This window comes from Oncorhynchus keta, chromosome 8 (assembly GCF_023373465.1).
Source record: "Oncorhynchus keta strain PuntledgeMale-10-30-2019 chromosome 8, Oket_V2, whole genome shotgun sequence".
Lineage (NCBI taxonomy): Eukaryota > Metazoa > Chordata > Actinopteri > Salmoniformes > Salmonidae > Oncorhynchus > Oncorhynchus keta.
This window is the reverse complement of record NC_068428.1, coordinates 23,818,607-23,838,052: the sequence shown is the minus strand read 5'-3', so window position 1 is coordinate 23,838,052 and position 19,446 is coordinate 23,818,607. Positions and strand designations below refer to the sequence as shown.

The window sequence follows — 19,446 nt, the reverse complement described above, 5'->3', positions numbered from 1 at the left end:
AACACACAGAGCTAACACAGAGGGGAGGAGAGAAACACACAGAGCTAACACAGAGGAGAGGAGAGCAACACACAGAGCTAACACAGAGGAGAGGAGAGAAACACACAGAGCTAACACAGAGGAGAGGAGAGAAACACACAGAGCTAACACAGAGGGGAGGAGAGAAACACACAGAGCTAACACAGAGGAGAGGAGAGAAACACACAGAGCTAACACAGAGGAGAGGAGAGCAACACACAGAGCTAACACAGAGGAGAGGAGAGCAACACACAGAGCTAACACAGAGGAGAGGAGAGCAACACACAGAGCTAACACAGAGGAGAGGAGAGAAACACACAGAGCTAACACAGAGGGGAGGAGAGAAACACACAGAGCTAACACAGAGGAGAGGAGAGAAACACACAGAGCTAACACAGAGGAGAGGAGAGAAACACACAGAGCTAACACAGAGGGGAGGAGAGCAACACACAGAGCTAACACAGAGGAGAGGAGAGCAACACACAGAGCTAACACAGAGGAGAGGAGAGAAACACACAGAGCTAACACAGAGGAGAGGAGAGCAACACACAGAGCTAACACAGAGGAGAGGAGAGAAACACACAGAGCTAACACAGAGGAGAGGAGAGCAACACACAGAGCTAACACAGAGGAGAGGAGAGCAACACACAGAGCTAACACAGAGGAGAGGAGAGAAACACACAGAGCTAACACAGAGGGAGGAGAGAAACACACAGAGCTAACACAGAGGAGAGGAGAGAAACACACAGAGCTAACACAGAGGAGAGGAGAGAAACACACAGAGCTAACACAGAGGGGAGGAGAGAAACACACAGAGCTAACACAGAGGAGAGGAGAGAAACACACAGAGCTAACACAGAGGAGAGGAGAGAAACACACAGAGCTAACACAGAGGGGAGGAGAGAAACACACAGAGCTAACACAGAGGAGAGGAGAGCAACACACAGAGCTAACACAGAGGGGAGGAGAGAAACACACAGAGCTAACACAGAGGAGAGGAGAGAAACACAGAGCTAACACAGAGGGGAGGAGAGAAACACACAGAGCTAACACAGAGGAGAGGAGGGAAACACACAGAGCTAACACAGAGGAGAGGAGAGAAACACACAGAGCTAACACAGAGGAGAGAAACACACAGAGCTAACACAGAGGGGAGGAGAGAAACACACAGAGCTAACACAGAGGAGAGGAGGGAAACACACAGAGCTAACACAGAGGAGAGGAGAGCAACACACAGAGCTAACACAGAGGAGAGGAGAGCAACACACAGAGCTAACACAGAGAGAGGAGAGCAACACACAGAGCTAACACAGAGGAGAGGAGAGAAACACACAGAGCTAACACAGAGGAGAGGAGAGAAACACACAGAGCTAACACAGAGGGGAGGAGAGAAACACACAGAGCTAACACAGAGGAGAGGAGGGAAACACACAGAGCTAACACAGAGGAGAGGATGGAAACACACAGAGCTAACACAGAGGAGAGGAGAGAAACACACAGAGCTAACACAGAGGGGAGGAGAGAAACACACATAGCTAACACAGAGGAGAGGAGAGAAACACACAGAGCTAACACAGAGGGGAGGAGAGAAACACACAGAGCTAACACAGAGGAGAGGAGAGAAACACAGAGCTAACACAGAGGAGAGGAGAGAAACACACAGAGCTAACACAGAGGAGAGGAGGGATACACACAGAGCTAACACAGAGGAGAGGAGGGAAACACATAGACCTAACAAACACAGGGGAGAGGAGAGAAACACAGAGCTAACAGAGGAGAGGAGGGAAACACACAGAGCTAACACAGAGGAGAGGAGAGAAACACACAGAGCTAACACAGAGGAGAGGAGAGAAACACACAGAGCTAACACAGAGGGGAGGAGAGCAACACACAGAGCTAACACAGAGGAGAGGAGAGAAACACACAGAGCTAACACAGAGGGGAGGAGAGAAACACACAGAGCTAACACAGAGGAGAGGAGAGCAACACACAGAGCTAACACAGAGGAGAGGAGAGAAACACACAGAGCTAACACAGAGGAGAGGAGAGAAACACACAGAGCTAACACAGAGGGAGGAGAGAAACACACAGAGCTAACACAGAGGAGAGGAGAGAAACACACAGAGCTAACACAGAGGAGAGGAGAGCAACACACAGAGCTAACACAGAGGAGAGGAGAGCAACACACAGAGCTAACACAGAGGAGAGGAGAGCAACACACAGAGCTAACACAGAGGAGAGGAGAGAAACACACAGAGCTAACACAGAGGGGAGGAGAGAAACACACAGAGCTAACACAGAGGAGAGGAGAGAAACACACAGAGCTAACACAGAGGGGAGGAGAGCAACACACAGAGCTAACACAGAGGAGAGGAGAGCAACACACAGAGCTAACACAGAGGAGAGGAGAGAAACACACAGAGCTAACACAGAGGAGAGGAGAGCAACACACAGAGCTAACACAGAGGAGAGGAGAGAAACACACAGAGCTAACACAGAGGAGAGGAGAGCAACACACAGAGCTAACACAGAGGAGAGGAGAGCAACACACAGAGCTAACACAGAGGAGAGGAGAGAAACACACAGAGCTAACACAGAGGGGAGGAGAGAAACACACAGAGCTAACACAGAGGAGAGGAGAGAAACACACAGAGCTAACACAGAGGAGAGGAGAGAAACACACAGAGCTAACACAGAGGGGAGGAGAGAAACACACAGAGCTAACACAGAGGAGAGGAGAGAAACACACAGAGCTAACACAGAGGAGAGGAGAGAAACACACAGAGCTAACACAGAGGGGAGGAGAGAAACACACAGAGCTAACACAGAGGAGAGGAGAGCAACACACAGAGCTAACACAGAGGGGAGGAGAGAAACACACAGAGCTAACACAGAGGAGAGGAGAGAAACACAGAGCTAACACAGAGGGGAGGAGAGAAACACACAGAGCTAACACAGAGGAGAGGAGGGAAACACACAGAGCTAACACAGAGGAGAGGAGAGAAACACACAGAGCTAACACAGAGGAGAGGAGAGAAACACACAGAGCTAACACAGAGGGGAGGAGAGAAACACACAGAGCTAACACAGAGGAGAGGAGGGAAACACACAGAGCTAACACAGAGGAGAGGATGGAAACACACAGAGCTAACACAGAGGGGAGGAGAGAAACACACAGAGCTAACACAGAGGAGAGGAGAGCAACACACAGAGCTAACACAGAGGAGAGGAGAGAAACACACAGAGCTAACACAGAGGGGAGGAGAGAAACACAGAGCTAACACAGAGGAGAGGAGAGAAACACACAGAGCTAACACAGAGGGGAGGAGAGAAACACACAGAGCTAACACAGAGGAGAGGAGGGAAACACACAGAGCTAACACAGAGGAGAGGAGAGAAACACACAGAGCTAACACAGAGGAGAGGAGAGAAACACACAGAGCTAACACAGAGGGGAGGAGAGAAACACACAGAGCTAACACAGAGGAGAGGAGGGAAACACACAGAGCTAACACAGAGGAGAGGATGGAAACACACAGAGCTAACACAGAGGAGAGGAGAGAAACACACAGAGCTAACACAGAGGGGAGGAGAGAAACACACATAGCTAACACAGAGGAGAGGAGAGAAACACACAGAGCTAACACAGAGGGGAGGAGAGAAACACACAGAGCTAACACAGAGGAGAGGAGAGAAACACAGAGCTAACACAGAGGAGAGGAGAGAAACACACAGAGCTAACACAGAGGAGAGGAGGGATACACACAGAGCTAACACAGAGGAGAGGGGGGAAACACATAGACCTAACAAACACAGGGGAGAGGAGAGAAACACAGAGCTAACAGAGGAGAGGAGGGAAACACACAGAGCTAACACAGAGGAGAGGAGAGAAACACACAGAGCTAACACAGAGGAGAGGAGAGAAACACACAGAGCTAACACAGAGGAGAGGAGGGAAACGCACAGAGCTAACACAGAGGAGAGGAGGGAAACACACAGAGCTAACACAGAGGAGAGGAGGGAAACACACAGAGCTAACACATAGGAGAGGAGGAAACACACAGAGCTAACACATAGGAGAGGAGGAAACACACAGAGCTAACAAACACAGAGGAGAGGAGGGAAACACACAGAGCTAACAAACACAGAGGAGAGGAGGGAAACACACAGAGCTAACACAGAGGAGAGGAGAGAAACATACAGAGCTAACACAGAGGAGAGGAGGGAAACACACAGAGCTAACACAGAGGAGAGGAGGGAAACACACAGAGCTAACACAGAGGAGAGGAGGGAAACACACAGAGCTAACACAGAGGAGAGGAGGGAAACACACAGAGCTAATAAACACAGAGGAGAGGAGGGAAACACACAGAGCTAACACAGAGGAGAGGAGAGAAACATACAGAGCTAACACAGAGGAGAGGAGGGAAACACACAGAGCTAACACAGAGGGGAGGAGAGAAACACACAGAGCTAACACAGAGGAGAGGAGGGAAACACACAGAGCTAACACAGAGGAGAGGAGGGAAACACACAGAGCTAACAAACACAGGGGAGAGGAGAGAAACACAGAGCTAACACAGAGGGGAGGAGAGAAACACACAGAGCTAACACAGAGGAGAGGAGAGAAACACACAGAGCTAACACAGAGGAGAGGAGAGAAACACACAGAGCTAACACAGAGGAGAGGAGAGAAACACACAGAGCTAACACAGAGGGGAGGAGAGAAACACACAGAGCTAACACAGAGGAGAGGAGGGAAACACACAGAGCTAACACAGAGGAGAGGATGGAAACACACAGAGCTAACACAGAGGGGAGGAGAGAAACACACAGAGCTAACACAGAGGAGAGGAGAGCAACACACAGAGCTAACACAGAGGAGAGGAGAGAAACACACAGAGCTAACACAGAGGGGAGGAGAGAAACACAGAGCTAACACAGAGGAGAGGAGAGAAACACACAGAGCTAACACAGAGGGGAGGAGAGAAACACACAGAGCTAACACAGAGGAGAGGAGGGAAACACACAGAGCTAACACAGAGGAGAGGAGAGAAACACACAGAGCTAACACAGAGGAGAGGAGAGAAACACACAGAGCTAACACAGGGGAGGAGAGAAACACAGAGCTAACACAGAGGAGAGGAGGGAAACACACAGAGCTAACACAGAGGAGAGGATGGAAACACACAGAGCTAACACAGAGGAGAGGAGAGAAACACACAGAGCTAACACAGAGGGGAGGAGAGAAACACACATAGCTAACACAGAGGAGAGGAGAGAAACACACAGAGCTAACACAGAGGGGAGGAGAGAAACACACAGAGCTAACACAGAGGAGAGGAGAGAAACACAGAGCTAACACAGAGGAGAGGAGAGAAACACACAGAGCTAACACAGAGGAGAGGAGGGATACACACAGAGCTAACACAGAGGAGAGGAGGGAAACACATAGACCTAACAAACACAGGGGAGAGGAGAGAAACACAGAGCTAACAGAGGAGAGGAGGGAAACACACAGAGCTAACACAGAGGAGAGGAGAGAAACACACAGAGCTAACACAGAGGAGAGGAGAGAAACACACAGAGCTAACACAGAGGAGAGGAGGGAAACGCACAGAGCTAACACAGAGGAGAGGAGGGAAACACACAGAGCTAACACAGAGGAGAGGAGGGAAACACACAGAGCTAACACAGAGGAGAGGAGGGAAACACACAGAGCTAACACAGAGGAGAGGAGGGAAACACACAGAGCTAACAAACACAGAGGAGAGGAGGGAAACACACAGAGCTAACAAACACAGAGGAGAGGAGGGAAACACACAGAGCTAACACAGAGGAGAGGAGAGAAACATACAGAGCTAACACAGAGGAGAGGAGGGAAACACACAGAGCTAACACAGAGGAGAGGAGGGAAACACACAGAGCTAACACAGAGGAGAGGAGGGAAACACACAGAGCTAACACAGAGGAGAGGAGGGAAACACACAGAGCTAATAAACACAGAGGAGAGGAGGGAAACACACAGAGCTAACACAGAGGAGAGGAGAGAAACATACAGAGCTAACACAGAGGAGAGGAGGGAAACACACAGAGCTAACACAGAGGGGAGGAGAGAAACACACAGAGCTAACACAGAGGAGAGGAGGGAAACACACAGAGCTAACACAGAGGAGAGGAGGGAAACACACAGAGCTAACAAACACAGGGGAGAGGAGAGAAACACAGAGCTAACAGAGGAGAGGAATAATAAAGATGGAGAGAGCGAGAGGGGGGGGGCTACAGAGAGAAAAAGAGAGGGAGAAGGGAGAGAGAGAGAGAGAGAGAGAGAGAGAGAGAGAGAGAGAGAGAGAGAGAGAGAGAGAGAGAGAGAGAGAGAGAGAGAGAAATGAGAGTGAATGAGAAAAATACAAAAACTAGAGTCCATACATGTATTTATGGAAAACTCATTAGTGAAATTGTATAAGCATGTTTAAAATATTTCTGTTAACTACCCTGTGGGAGTGAGGGAACATAGCTAAAACAAGACCACACACACAAAGTCCATTATCAGCCTAGCATTAGCGCGTGTTAATGTAAATGGTGTGAAATGGCTAGCTAGTTGACGTCACTTGCTCTGAAACCTTGAAGCAGTTGTTACTCTTGCTCTACAAGGGCCAAGGCTCTTGTGGAGTGATAGGTAACAATGCTTTGTGGGAGACCGAGGGTCCCTGGTTTGAGCCCAGGTTGGGGCGAGGAGAGGGACAGAAGCGTCAATGTTACATTAGCATGTTTCTGATTAACACAGAGAAGATTAACCAGACTCAAGTGAAGACCAATTAATTTATCAAGAAGACAATAGCTAAATCGAGTTAGCGTTGAAGCATTTTCCCTCTATACACTGTAATAGGGGAGTCAGCCATGCTAATGTCGTCTTAGTGCTCCGCTACGCTATCTATTCTTTCCTGCAGTGAATCTGTTATTCTCCTGGGCCTGGGAAGAGAAGGTCAGGGTTAGTGTTCAAAGGGGAAGTTATTAGTCTGAAACAGTCAAACAAAACAGTCTGTTTGGACAGAAATAACCTGCTCACACTACTTCATTCAGCCCGTCTTCAAACTCCTAGCTCAGTTCATCATCAGTGTTGGAGGTTTCCAGAACAATATTTTATTAGCTGGTGCTGGTGGATTTAACAAAAATGATTGGTGGGTTTAACTTAAATTAGTGATGGGCTTAAGTTAAATTAGTGATGGGTTTAAGTTAAATTAGTGATGGGTTTAACTTAAATTATTGGTGGGTTTAACTAAAGTTATTGGTGGGTTTAACTGAGCAACCTTTGTGTGAACAGGTTCGGATATAGCCTACCACACTTTGGCATTACCTTGGAGAACTGTGCATTTATCCATTTGGTGAAGGTTTTCTTCTGTACTGCGTCGTGCTCATCTGTGAAAGAGAGGAGAGAAAAAGAGACACGGTGAGAAACACACCTTGTTTTTAGTTCCAACCAGAACAAAACATCATGTTGGACCGGTCACTATTCCAACAGGAGAACAGGACAGATAGGTCTGCAACATCAGTCAACAGAGAGCACATGCAGATCAATTGTGCCTCCATTTGAGAACACCAACTCTGAGACTAGACTCACTGACATGTTATTAGGTGTACCTGCAGGTCTTTGAAACCAGACTAAAAGTCCCATTCTGAGGTGATTGCTGCACTATTTGTGCCAGAGATGAGACCACTAGGAGCTGGATAGAAGATTGATGTAAAGATAATGACCATGTAACCTACTAAAAGGTTGGGAACAAAACAACATGTCAGTCTGGAGAGACAGAGATCCAGAAAGGTGAGACTGTAACGTCAGAACTCCAAAAAACACTCACGCAATCAGTCACACACACACACACACACACACCCACCCACCTACCTACCCACCTACCCACCTCTGCAGAGGAAAAAGCTACATGAAGTTACACACTCACACATCAACTATTTGTAATCACTCCCAAGTGACTCAGTACATCAGAACAAATATTTCACATTCTATTCCTTCTTTCCTCCCCACCTCTCTTGTCTTCTGTTCTCTCCAGCAGGGTTTCTAATAAGGTCTCGTTGTGTAGAAGGCAGTAGGTCAGGTTTCTAATAAGGTCTCACTGTGTAGAAGACAGTAGGTCAGGTTTCTAATAAGGTCTCATTGTGTAGATGGCAGTAGGTCAGGTTTCTAATAAGGTCTCATTGTGTAGATGGCAGTAGGTCAGGTTTCGAATAAGGTCTCATTGTGTAGAAGGCAGTAGGTCAGGTTTCTAATAAGGTCTCACTGTGTAGAAGGCAGTAGGTCAGGCTTCTAATAAGGTCTCATTGTGTAGATGGCAGTAGGTCAGGTTTCTAATAAGGTCTCATTGTGTAGATGGCAGTAGGTCAGGTTTCTAATAAGGTCTCATTGTGTAGAAGGCAGTAGGTCAGGTTTCTAATAAGGCCTCGTTGTGTAGAAGGCAGTAGGTCAGGTTTCTAATAAGGTCTCATTGTGTAGAAGGCAGTAGGTCAGGTTTCTAATAAGGTCTCATTGTGTAGAAGGAAGTAGGTCAGGTTTCTAATAAGGTCTCACTGTGTCGATGGCAGTAGGTCAGGTTTCTAATAAGGTCTCATTGTGTAGAAGGCAGTAGGTCAGGTTTCTAATAAGGTCTCATTGTGTAGAAGGCAGTAGGTCAGGTTTCTAATATGGTCTCATTGTGTAGAAGGGGAAACTGAATGTATTCAACTGAAATGTGTCTTCCGCATTTAACCCAACCCCTCTGATTCAGAAAGGTGCGGGGGGGCTGCTATAATCAACATCCACGTCTTCGGCGCCTGGGGAACAGGGGCAGAACGACAGATTTTTACCTTGTCAGCACAGGGATTCAATCCAGCAGCCTTTCAGTTACTGGCCCAACGTTCTAACCACTAAGCTAACTGCCTGCCAGGTTTTCTACTAAGGTATGTCAGGTGATTTTACAAGCAGTATGTCAGGTGATTTTACTTGTTTAATGACTATATTATGTAGTTCCATCCCTACAACCTCAGGGGTCTCTCAACTGTCAACCACAGTGGCAATTACGCCCACTACTGTCATAGTCCGCTTCCCTGATCTGTCAGTTAAGTTGGTTCTATCCCACACCTGTCAGTCAGCTGAAATGTATATTTCAATATAAGCCCCTCATTGAGCTGTCAGTCGTTTCTCAATAATGACCACCACAGGCTGTCTGTCAGAGGAGTTCATTCAACTATGTCTGTCTGTCTGGTCTGTCTGGTCTGTGAGAGAAATCACCCTACATTTCCCCCCACCCCAGGCACATCCATGTATTTTGGGTGTTAAACAACATCCATGTATTTGGGGGGAGGAGAACACCAGAGGTCAAAGGTTATGATCACCAGCCCGAAGGGTCGGCAACTCCTTTGTTCAAGATGTGTGGACTATGTGTGAGCACCGCTGGCTCACAGAGCAGGGGTATAAAGACAGGAATGTGCCCCAGGGAGGTGACTAGGGGAAGAGTGAGATGGGCGTGAGGGTGAGAGGACAGTGGCAAGGGGAGGGGTGAGAGGGTGAGAGGACAGGGGCTAGCGGGAGGATGAGAGGGTGAGAGGTCAGGGGCTAGCGGGAGGATGAGAGGGTGAGAGGTCAGGGAATAGGGGAAGGGTGAGAGGGTGAGAGGTCAGGGGCTAGGGAGAGGATGAGAGGGTGAGAGGTCAGGGAATAGGGGAAGGGTGAGATGATGAGAGGAGAGGACAGGGGCTAGGGGGAGGATGAGAGGGTGAGAGGTCAGGGGCTCGGGGAAGGATGAGAGGACAGGGACTAGGGGGAGGATGAGAGGGTGAGAGGACTTCATTCGACCAGTTGCGCACACTCTGACAGCGTCCGGATTAGTGTCCCACTCCTTGAAAGCGGCAGCTCTAGCCTTTAGCTCAGTGCGGACGTTACCTGTAATTCATGGCTTCTGGTTGGGATATGTACATACGATGAAGCCGATGACTGAGGTGGTAACAGATGTAGCCTAGTTCTTCTGAAATAGGCTACATTTTCTTTATATCATGTTTCATAGACCTGTCTAAAATAAATAATGGATTGATTGTGATGGTGTAGGCTATATTAAATAGATGTATTTGACTTTTTCAAATTTAGCTGTTCAAAAGGTCTGATACAGTGGCTTGCAGGCTATGCGTGGAAGCCAGGAGATGCTAAATGTGTTTATTTTAGTGGTAAATTACCATGAGACCACTGGTTATTTGCATGACAATCACAGGCTGACAAAATTTCCTGACCGCAGTAAAATTCCACATGACCGTTGAGTCACGGTTATCTCCTCTTATGCTCTCTGGACATGTGTTGGTAGTGTCATGATGCTGGCCTGGGGGTTGGTTTATGACAGTCATAAATACCTCTCCCCCTGTATTCCTCTCTCTACCCTACTTATGTGACTATTGAATATCACTTGGTTTTAACATGGAGATTCTGGGAACATCAGAAGGTGGTGAGAAATGAACCATATTTTGGTAATCCAACCAGTTGAACATATGTGTTGGTACTTAATTATTTATTTATGAAATACCTAACTAATCACACAGAATTAATCATACCCTGATTACAAATTATGTCATAAAGGAAAACGTCCCGAGCGGACGGAATAGATATGACAGCTGGTTACACAAAGAATGGGGGTTGGGTTTGAGTGAAAGAGCGGGAAGACTGAAGAACAAAGGGAGAAGCGATGTCTCTATCGGTCCGTAGGCAGCTACTCTATCGTAAATACAGGATCTTATGCATTCTAAATATTTACTCGCTTCAATAGGCTGGTTGTAGATGCTGGTCGGGTTGGCCAACAGAGATCTTCCTGTCCTCGGAATAATGTCTCTGGTGGTAAATTGGATACATTGTAATAACGTCGTTGTGTGGTAGACGGTATACTCTGTCTGTCCTTTCCCAGTCTACGCTTGGCGGCTGGAGTGAATCAGAGTTCAAAGTTCATACCCCGTTGCCATGCTTATATGCTCATGCTATATTCTGGCTGGTATTGTTGAAATTCATCATATCCGACGTGTCGACCGTCCTCTTCAAGTGGGACTTCAATGCTAATTTCGTTAGGTAGCTGAGATTGGCTTTGCTCTGTAGTTATCTGAACCCTTCTGACATCAAGGCCGTCGCCTTAATGTCCCCTGTACCGGAAGTTAAATTGACGTCAAGGCTTTATATAGGAAGGGAGAGGAGGGCGTGTTTCATAGTTTATAACCAATGTCTCTTCCCGTGGGCGGGCCACTGATTCGGGCCTAATTCACTCATGAAAACACAATTCTCACATTTTAGAAGCTAAAATCACATTTCATCCCCTCACAAATAATTTCATATTCAAACATTTTAAATTGCTCAACAATTCCATGTGAATCTGATAACTATAATGTGTAGACTTTCCACTGTACAGTTTATGTCTTCCTATCATTGATGAGAATGTCTCAGATGACAACCGAACTGACATCATATTCATTAACCTCTTACGTCCACCCGACACGCAGGCGTCCCATCTAGACATCTGGAAATGCAAATGCGTTACGCTAAATGCTAATAGCACTCGTTAAAACTCAAACGTTCATTAAAACACACATGCAGGGTACTGAATTAAAGCTACACTCGTTGTGAATCCAGCCAACAAGTCAGATTTTTAAAATGCTTTTCGGCGAAAGCATGAGAAGCTATTATCTGATAGCATGCAACACCCCAAAAGACCAGCAGGGGACGTAAACGAAATAATTAGCATAGTCGGCGCTACACAAAAAGCAGAAATAAAATATAAAACATTCATTACCTTTGACGATCTTCTTTGTTGGCACTCCTAGATGTCCCATAAACATCACTATTGGGTCTTTTTTTTCTCGATTAAATCGGTCCATATATAGCCTAGATATCGATCTATGAAGACTGTGTGATCAAGGAAAAAAACAGGGTTTTATAACGCAACATAATTTTTTTAAATTAAAAAAGTCGACGATAAACTTTCACAAAACACTTCGAAATACTTTTGTAATGCAACTTTAGGTATTAGTAAACGTTAATAATCTATCAACTTGATCACGGGGCGATGTATATTCAATAGCTCCACGTCTTGAACTAATGTCCGGATATTTCAAGACCAAAACATCCTGTCGGAGACCGGAAGAAATGGGCTGTCTCTTGTTTGTTTGACCAAGAAACAAAGCCCAGGCAAATGACAAGACTGGTGACATCGTGTGGAAGCTATAGGAATTGCAATCTCGGCTCCAGGTAATTTGGTTTCCATTCAACAATACATGCAAGTGGCGCATTGATATACTTTCCAATTTTCAGTGATCAGATTTTCCTGCGCTTTTCGATGAAACGCACGTTCTGTTATAGTCACAGCCGTGATTTAACCCGTTTTAGAAACGTCAGAGTGTTTTCTATCCACACATACTAATCATATGTATATACTATATATCTGGCATGAGTAGCAAGACGCTGAAATGTTGCGCGATTTTTAACAGAATGTTCGAAAAAGTAGGGGGTAGGATTAAACTCAATTTGCTGATTCAACTTGTTAGCCAGGGTTTGTGAAGATATCCAAGAATTTACAACTTTCAGATGAGACTGAAATAAGGTGACGATTAATATTGACTGCTATTGATGTAAATTATTACTAGGTCTTAAAAACCTCTTGTAACTACCCATCCCGGATCCGGGAGAATTGTCATCAACTGACACTATAAGTAGCATAACGCAACGGACAAAAAAATCTTACTAGAAAACATTCATATTCATGAAATCACAAGTGAAATATATTCAAACACAGCTTAGCCTTTTGTTAATCACCCTGTCATCTCAGATTTTGAAAATATGCTTTACAGCCAAAGTAAGACAAGCATTTGTGTAAATGTATTGATAGCCTAGCTAAGCATTATGCCTAGCTAGCAGCAGGCAATCTGGTCACGAAAATCAGAAAAGCAATCAAATTAAATTGTTTACCTTTGATGAGCTTCGGATGTTTTCACTCACGAGACTCCCAGTTAGATAGCAAATGTTTATTTTTTCCAAAAATATTATTTTTTTAGCCAAAAATAGCTCCGAAAACAACCGGAAATTGCGGTCACGACAACGCCGAAAAATATTCCAAATTAGCTCCATAATATCGACAGAAACATGGCAAACGTTGTTTATAATCAAGCCTCAAGGTGTTTTTCAAATATCTATTCGATAATATATGAACCGGGACAGAGCTTTTTTCAGTAAGACCGGGTGGAAAAATGGCTACCTCTGTCTTTTGCGCGAGAAATACACAATGAGCCATCAGGTGGACACTGACGCAATGTTGTCGCTCAGGCTCATTTTTCAAAATAAAAGCCTGAAACTATGTCTTGTGATACTAGACACATTGAGGAAGCCATAGAAATAGGAATCTCGTTGATATCCCATTCACTGCTCAATAGGGAAGCATAGGAAGGGACTCTTATTTAGAAACCGCTGCGTTCCTGATTGGATGTTTCTCATTCTTTTGCCTGCAATATCAGTTCTGTTACACTCACAGACAATACCTTTACAGTTTTGTAAACTTTAGAGTGTTTTCTATCCTAAGCTGTCAATAATATGCATATTCTAGCATCTGGTCCTGAAAAATAGCCCGTTTACTTTGGGAACGTTATTTTTCCAAAAATAAAAAAATGACCCCTAGATTCAACAAGTTAAGAGTTTATTCAGAAGATAACTGCTCTATAAATATTTTTTGTGGTGCCCCGACTTTCTAGTTAATTACATTTACATGATGAGCTCAATCAGGTGATATTAATTACAGAGAAAGGATTTTATAGAATAGCATGTCATATCACTTAATCCGGCATAGCCAAAGACACAACAGTAGTAACCAACTCGCTAATTACCATCAGGTCCTAATGGCCTGGTACCCAAGGCTCTATTGTCCCTCCATCAGGTCCTAATGGCCTGGTACTCAGGGCTCTATTGTCCCTCTAAACACTGACATCAACGTAAATGCAATGGGAAAATCACATCAAACACTTATCATCAAAACAGTATCATGCTCTTAAAACTCACCTCACTGTGATTGATCAATTTGAAGAAAGAAGTTCAACAACAGATTTGAACTGAGTGGAAAACAAGGTTGTTGTGGATGTTGTTTCAAAGCCTAACACAATGAAATGGACAGTGCTTTCTAAAGTGAAGATTATTTCAAAAACACCCTTACACATTGGCCTATATAAGAGCCCAAGCCCGGAAAAATAAGGGAATTAAACTAATGATTATGCCGTTATACAATACATAGCCTACCTACATGTCTTTTCCCCCTGTCCTTGTTCCTGCCCATTTGACAATGGACCATTCTAAATCAAAACACATTTTATATATTAGTAAAGACAAGGTTAAATTGAGAATAGTCTGATGGGTGAAAATCAGTTGATGAGAGAACAGCTGTGCAGCCTGAAGCAAGGAACAGAACAAGCTTTTTCTGCTTCTTTCTCAAATCAATAGCAGATAGTCGCTCCATGCAGCCCATATATGCTCTGATTTCTAAGACATTCTAAGGTTTGTTTCATTCACAAATAAAGTTGCCAAATAACTCTAAATCTAGCATACAAGACCTGTTTCAAGTGATCCCTTTTACGTTCAACATGGCCACGTCATAGCACACACGCTTCGGAATGGGAAAAATATCCTTGCAATTTTATTCAGCTAAGTTCAATTATATTCTTCTTACTATAAAACCATATAATATCAAGGGACTTATGAGCATATCTTGTCAGCTAAATGATCTAGCGTACAGCCTATGGCAGGGAGCATAGCCAGATAACTGTTCTTCTGCATGACAATAACCGTCTGGCAAAATGTAATGACCGCCACAGCCCAAATCTGTCCACCTAGAAATGAGCTATATACCTGCTATTGAACGGATGTGGGGAAGCTGAGCAGTGTGTATTAATCAAACACTCCCTTTGGAGTATGCATCAGTCATCATATTACACACACTCCCTCTAACATATACACACTAGTATACAATCGGACACGAAACCAGTGAAACCAGACGATGATGGTAAGAACACACACACGGCTATCCGCTCTGAGAGGAAAGGCCTTCTTCCAATCTGCCTGCCAGTGAAACAGGAAGTAGTGATTACATCAGGAAGACAAGTCCCACAGGACTCCTCTTACAGCTCACTGATCTGATAGCTAATGACCCAAAGCACTGCAGGGAACCCACACACACAGAGGTGGGGACTGGGGACGGTCTTCTCTCACACACAGACGTGGGGACGGTCTTCACACACGCACACACACACACACACACACACACACACACACACACACACACACACACACACACACCTCTGCAGAGGAAAAAGCTAAAGCTACATGAAGTTACACACTCACACATCAACTAACACACAACACACAGCTTAGAAAAGTAATCTGAGAGAGGCCCGCTCCTGAGCTCCCATCAGCAGCAAATATTCATTTAAAAAGGAAAATGAAGGTGTTCATGTAAAAAATATATTGTCCCGAATCGCATCCAATCGGTACCCTAATCAAAACTAATTGCACCGATTTGTTTCAAACTAAAACATATCGTCCCTGTACCGTATCAAAGCCCTTGTATCTAGATTAGAGGTCGACCGATTGGAGGACAAAAAAGCCAATACCGATTAAATCGGCCAATTTTTTTATTTGTAATAATGACAATTACAACAATACTGAACAACAATACTGAATTAACACTTAACTTAATATAAAACATCAATACAATCAATTTAGCCTCAAATAAATAATGAAGCATGTTCAATTTGGTTTAAATAATGCAAAAACAAAGTGTTGGAGAAGAAAGTAATATGTGCCATGTAAAATATGTGCCATGTAAAAAAGCTCACGTTTAAGGTCCTTGCTCAGAACATGAGAACATATGAAAGTTGGTGGTTCCTTTTAACATGAGACTTCAATATTCCAAGGTAAGAGGTTTTAGGCCGTAGTTAATATCGTATTTCTAGGACTATTTCTCTCTATACCATTTGTATTTCATATACCTTTGACTATTGGATGTTCTTATAGGCACTATAATATTGCCAGTGTAACAGTATAGCTTCCGTCCCCCTCCTCGCCCCTACCTGGGCTCGAACCAGGAACACATCGACAACAGCCACACTCGAAGCATCGTTACCCATCGCTCCACAAAAGCCACGGTCCTTGCAGCGCAAGGGGATTAACTACTCCAAATCTAAAAGCGAGTGACGTTTGAAACAGTATTAGCGCACACCCAGCTAACTAGCTAGCCATTTCACATTGGTTTCACCAGCCGGAGCTGTGCTTGCAAAGAGCTGCTGGCAAAACGCACAAAAGTGCTGTTTGAATGAATGATTACGGGCCTGCTGCTGCTCAGTCAGACTGCTCTATCAAATCACACTTAATTATAACATAATAACACACAGAAATACAAGCCCTTGGTCATTAATATGATCGAATCCGGAAACTATCATTTCGAAAATAAAACGTTTATTATTTCAGTGAAATACCGAACCGTTCGGTATTTTATCTAACGGGTGGCATCCCGAAGTCTAAATATTGCATTAGCGTAGCCTCTTCTGTAGCCTGTCAACTATGTGTCTGTCTATCCCTGTTCTCTCCTCTCTGCAAAGACCATACAAACGCTCCACACCGCGTGGCCGCGGCCACCCTAATCTGGTGGTCCCAGCGCGCACGACCCACGTGGAGTTCCAGGTCTCCGGTAGCCTCTGGAACTGCCGATCTGCGGCCAACAAGGCAGAGTTCATCTCAGCCTATGCCTCCCTCCAGTCCCTCGACTTCTTGGCACTGACGGAAACATGGATCACCACAGATAACACTGCTACTCCTACTGCTCTCTCTTCGTCCGCCCACGTGTTCTCGCACACCCCGAGAGCTTCTGGTCAGCGGGGTGGTGGCACCGGCATCCTCATCTCTCCCAAGTGGTCATTCTCTCTTTCTCCCCTTACCCATCTGTCTATCGCCTCCTTTGAATTCCATGCTGTCACAGTTACCAGCCCTTTCAAGCTTAACATCCTTATCATTTATCGCCCTCCAGGTCCCCTCGGAGAGTTCATCAATGAGCTTGATGCCTTGATAAGCTCCTTTCCTGAGGACGGCTCACCTCTCACAGTTCTGGGCGACTTTAACCTCCCCACGTCTACCTTTGACTCATTCCTCTCTGCCTCCTTCTTTCCACTCCTCTCCTCTTTTGACCTCACCCTCTCACCTTCCCCCCCTACTCACAAGGCAGGCAATACGCTCGACCTCATCTTTACTAGATGCTGTTCTTCCACTAACCTCATTGCAACTCCCCTCCAAGTCTCCGACCACTACCTTGTATCCTTTTCCCTCTCGCTCTCATCCAACACTTCCCCTACTCGGATGGTATCGCGCCGTCCCAACCTTCGCTCTCTCTCCCCCGCTACTCTCTCCTCTTCCATCCTATCATCTCTTCCCTCTGCTCAAACCTTCTCCAACCTATCTCCTGATTCTGCCTCCTCAACCCTCCTCTCCTCCCTTTCTGCATCCTTTGACTCTCTATGTCCCCTATCCTCCAGGCCGGCTCGGTCCTCCCCTCCCGCTCCGTGGCTCGACGACTCATTGCGAGCTCACAGAACAGGGCTCCGGGCAGCCGAGCGGAAATGGAGGAAAACTCGCCTCCCTGCGGACCTGGCATCCTTTCACTCCCTCCTCTCTACATTTTCCTCCTCTGTCTCTGCTGCTAAAGCCACTTTCTACCACTCTAAATTCCAAGCATCTGCCTCTAACCCTAGGAAGCTCTTTGCCACCTTCTCCTCCCTCCTGAAGCCCCCCCCTCCCCTCTCTGCAGATGACTTCGTCAACCGTTTTGAAAAGAAGGTCGACGACATCCGATCCTCGTTTGCTAAGTCAAACGACACCGCTGGTTCTGCTCACACTGCCCTACCCTATGCTCTGACCTCTTTCTCCCCTCTCTCTCCAGATGAAATCTCGCGTCTTGTGACGGCCGGCCGCCCAACAACCTGCCCGCTTGACCCTATCCCCTCCTCTCTTCTCCAGACCATTTCCGGAGACCTTCTCCCTTACCTCACCTCGCTCATCAACTCATCCCTGACCGCTGGCTACGTCCCTTCCGTCTTCAAGAGAGCGAGAGTTGCACCCCTTCTGAAAAAACCTACACTCGATCCCTCCGATGTCAACAACTACAGACCAGTATCCCTTCTTTCTTTTCTCTCCAAAACTCTTGAACGTGCCGTCCTTGGCCAGCTCTCGCTTTGTGTCTTAACCTCTCTTTTGTTTAAAGCACTTCATAGCACTTTGTCATCACCTGTGAGTATTATTTTTGGTTATGGTATTTGTTTGTTGCTGGTGGGAAAAGGGGGAAACCAAGACAAGTCGCCCATGGGCATACACTACCCGTAGGTGAACTTTGTTAAATACACTAGTTAGAACTGGGCGGACCACCCACTGTATTTTTGGTTAGTTAGTTAGCTGTTGTTAAAGTAGGCTAGTCTAGCTTAGGGGTGTGTTTTTGTATACTTATTGTTTCTTTCCTTGGGTCCAGCTCAGCCCCTTTTCCTGCTCCCCCATTACCGTGTGTTTATAAATAAACCTAGAGTTTGACGGTAGATTTCTGTTGTCGTGGTTATTTCGTTCACACTTTTACTTTGTCACAATAATAATTTGCATGAGTTATGTTACGGGTCTCATTACCATCCCCCCTAGACTGTCGGGCCAAAAGGGATTCGTAACAGTTACATTGCAGAACCTTCAATGTATGTCATAATTACGTAAAATTCTGGCAAATTAGTTCGCAATGAGCCAGGCAGCCCAAACTTGCATATACCCTGACTCTGCGTGCAATGAACGCAAGATAAATGAGACAATTTCACCTAGTTAATATTGCCTGCTAAACTGGATTAGTAGTTATAACTAGTGATTATGATTGTGTTTTTTAGAAGATTAGTTTAAATGCTAGCTAGCAATTTACCTTGGCTTCTACTGCATTCGCATAACAGGCAGATTACTCGTGGAGTGCATTGGTTAGAGCATTGGACTAGTTAACTGTGCGGTTGCAAGATTGGAACCCTGAGCTGACAAGGTGAAAATCTGTCGTTCTGACCCTGAACAAGGCAGTTAACCCACAGTTCCTAGGCAGTCATTGAAAATAAGAATGTGTTCTTAACGGACTTGCCTAGTTAAATAAAAGGTATAATTGTTTTTAAACAAAAATTACATTTAAAAAAATAATCGGAAATCGGATCCCAAAAATACCGATTTCCGATTGTTATGAAAACTTGAAATCGGCCCTAATTAAATCGGCCATTCCGATTAATCGGTCGACCTCTAATATAGATGCGTATCGAATCGTTCATGAAGGAGAGACACAGACATAACATACAGTGTGTGTGTGTGACCATGCAACACAAACC

General features: G+C 45.4%; 1 protein-coding gene across 2 annotated transcripts in view; it reads right to left on the bottom strand.

Annotated features, from left to right (window-relative positions):
* Positions 1 to 19,446, bottom strand: part of utrn (utrophin) — a 151,195-nt gene that overhangs the window by 96,191 nt on the left and 35,558 nt on the right. For both annotated transcript variants that reach the window (XM_052523864.1, XM_052523865.1), the window contains one exon: positions 7,376 to 7,437. In XM_052523864.1, coding sequence (XP_052379824.1) covers positions 7,376 to 7,437 — 62 coding nt within the window. The remainder of the gene's footprint in view (positions 1 to 7,375; positions 7,438 to 19,446) is intronic.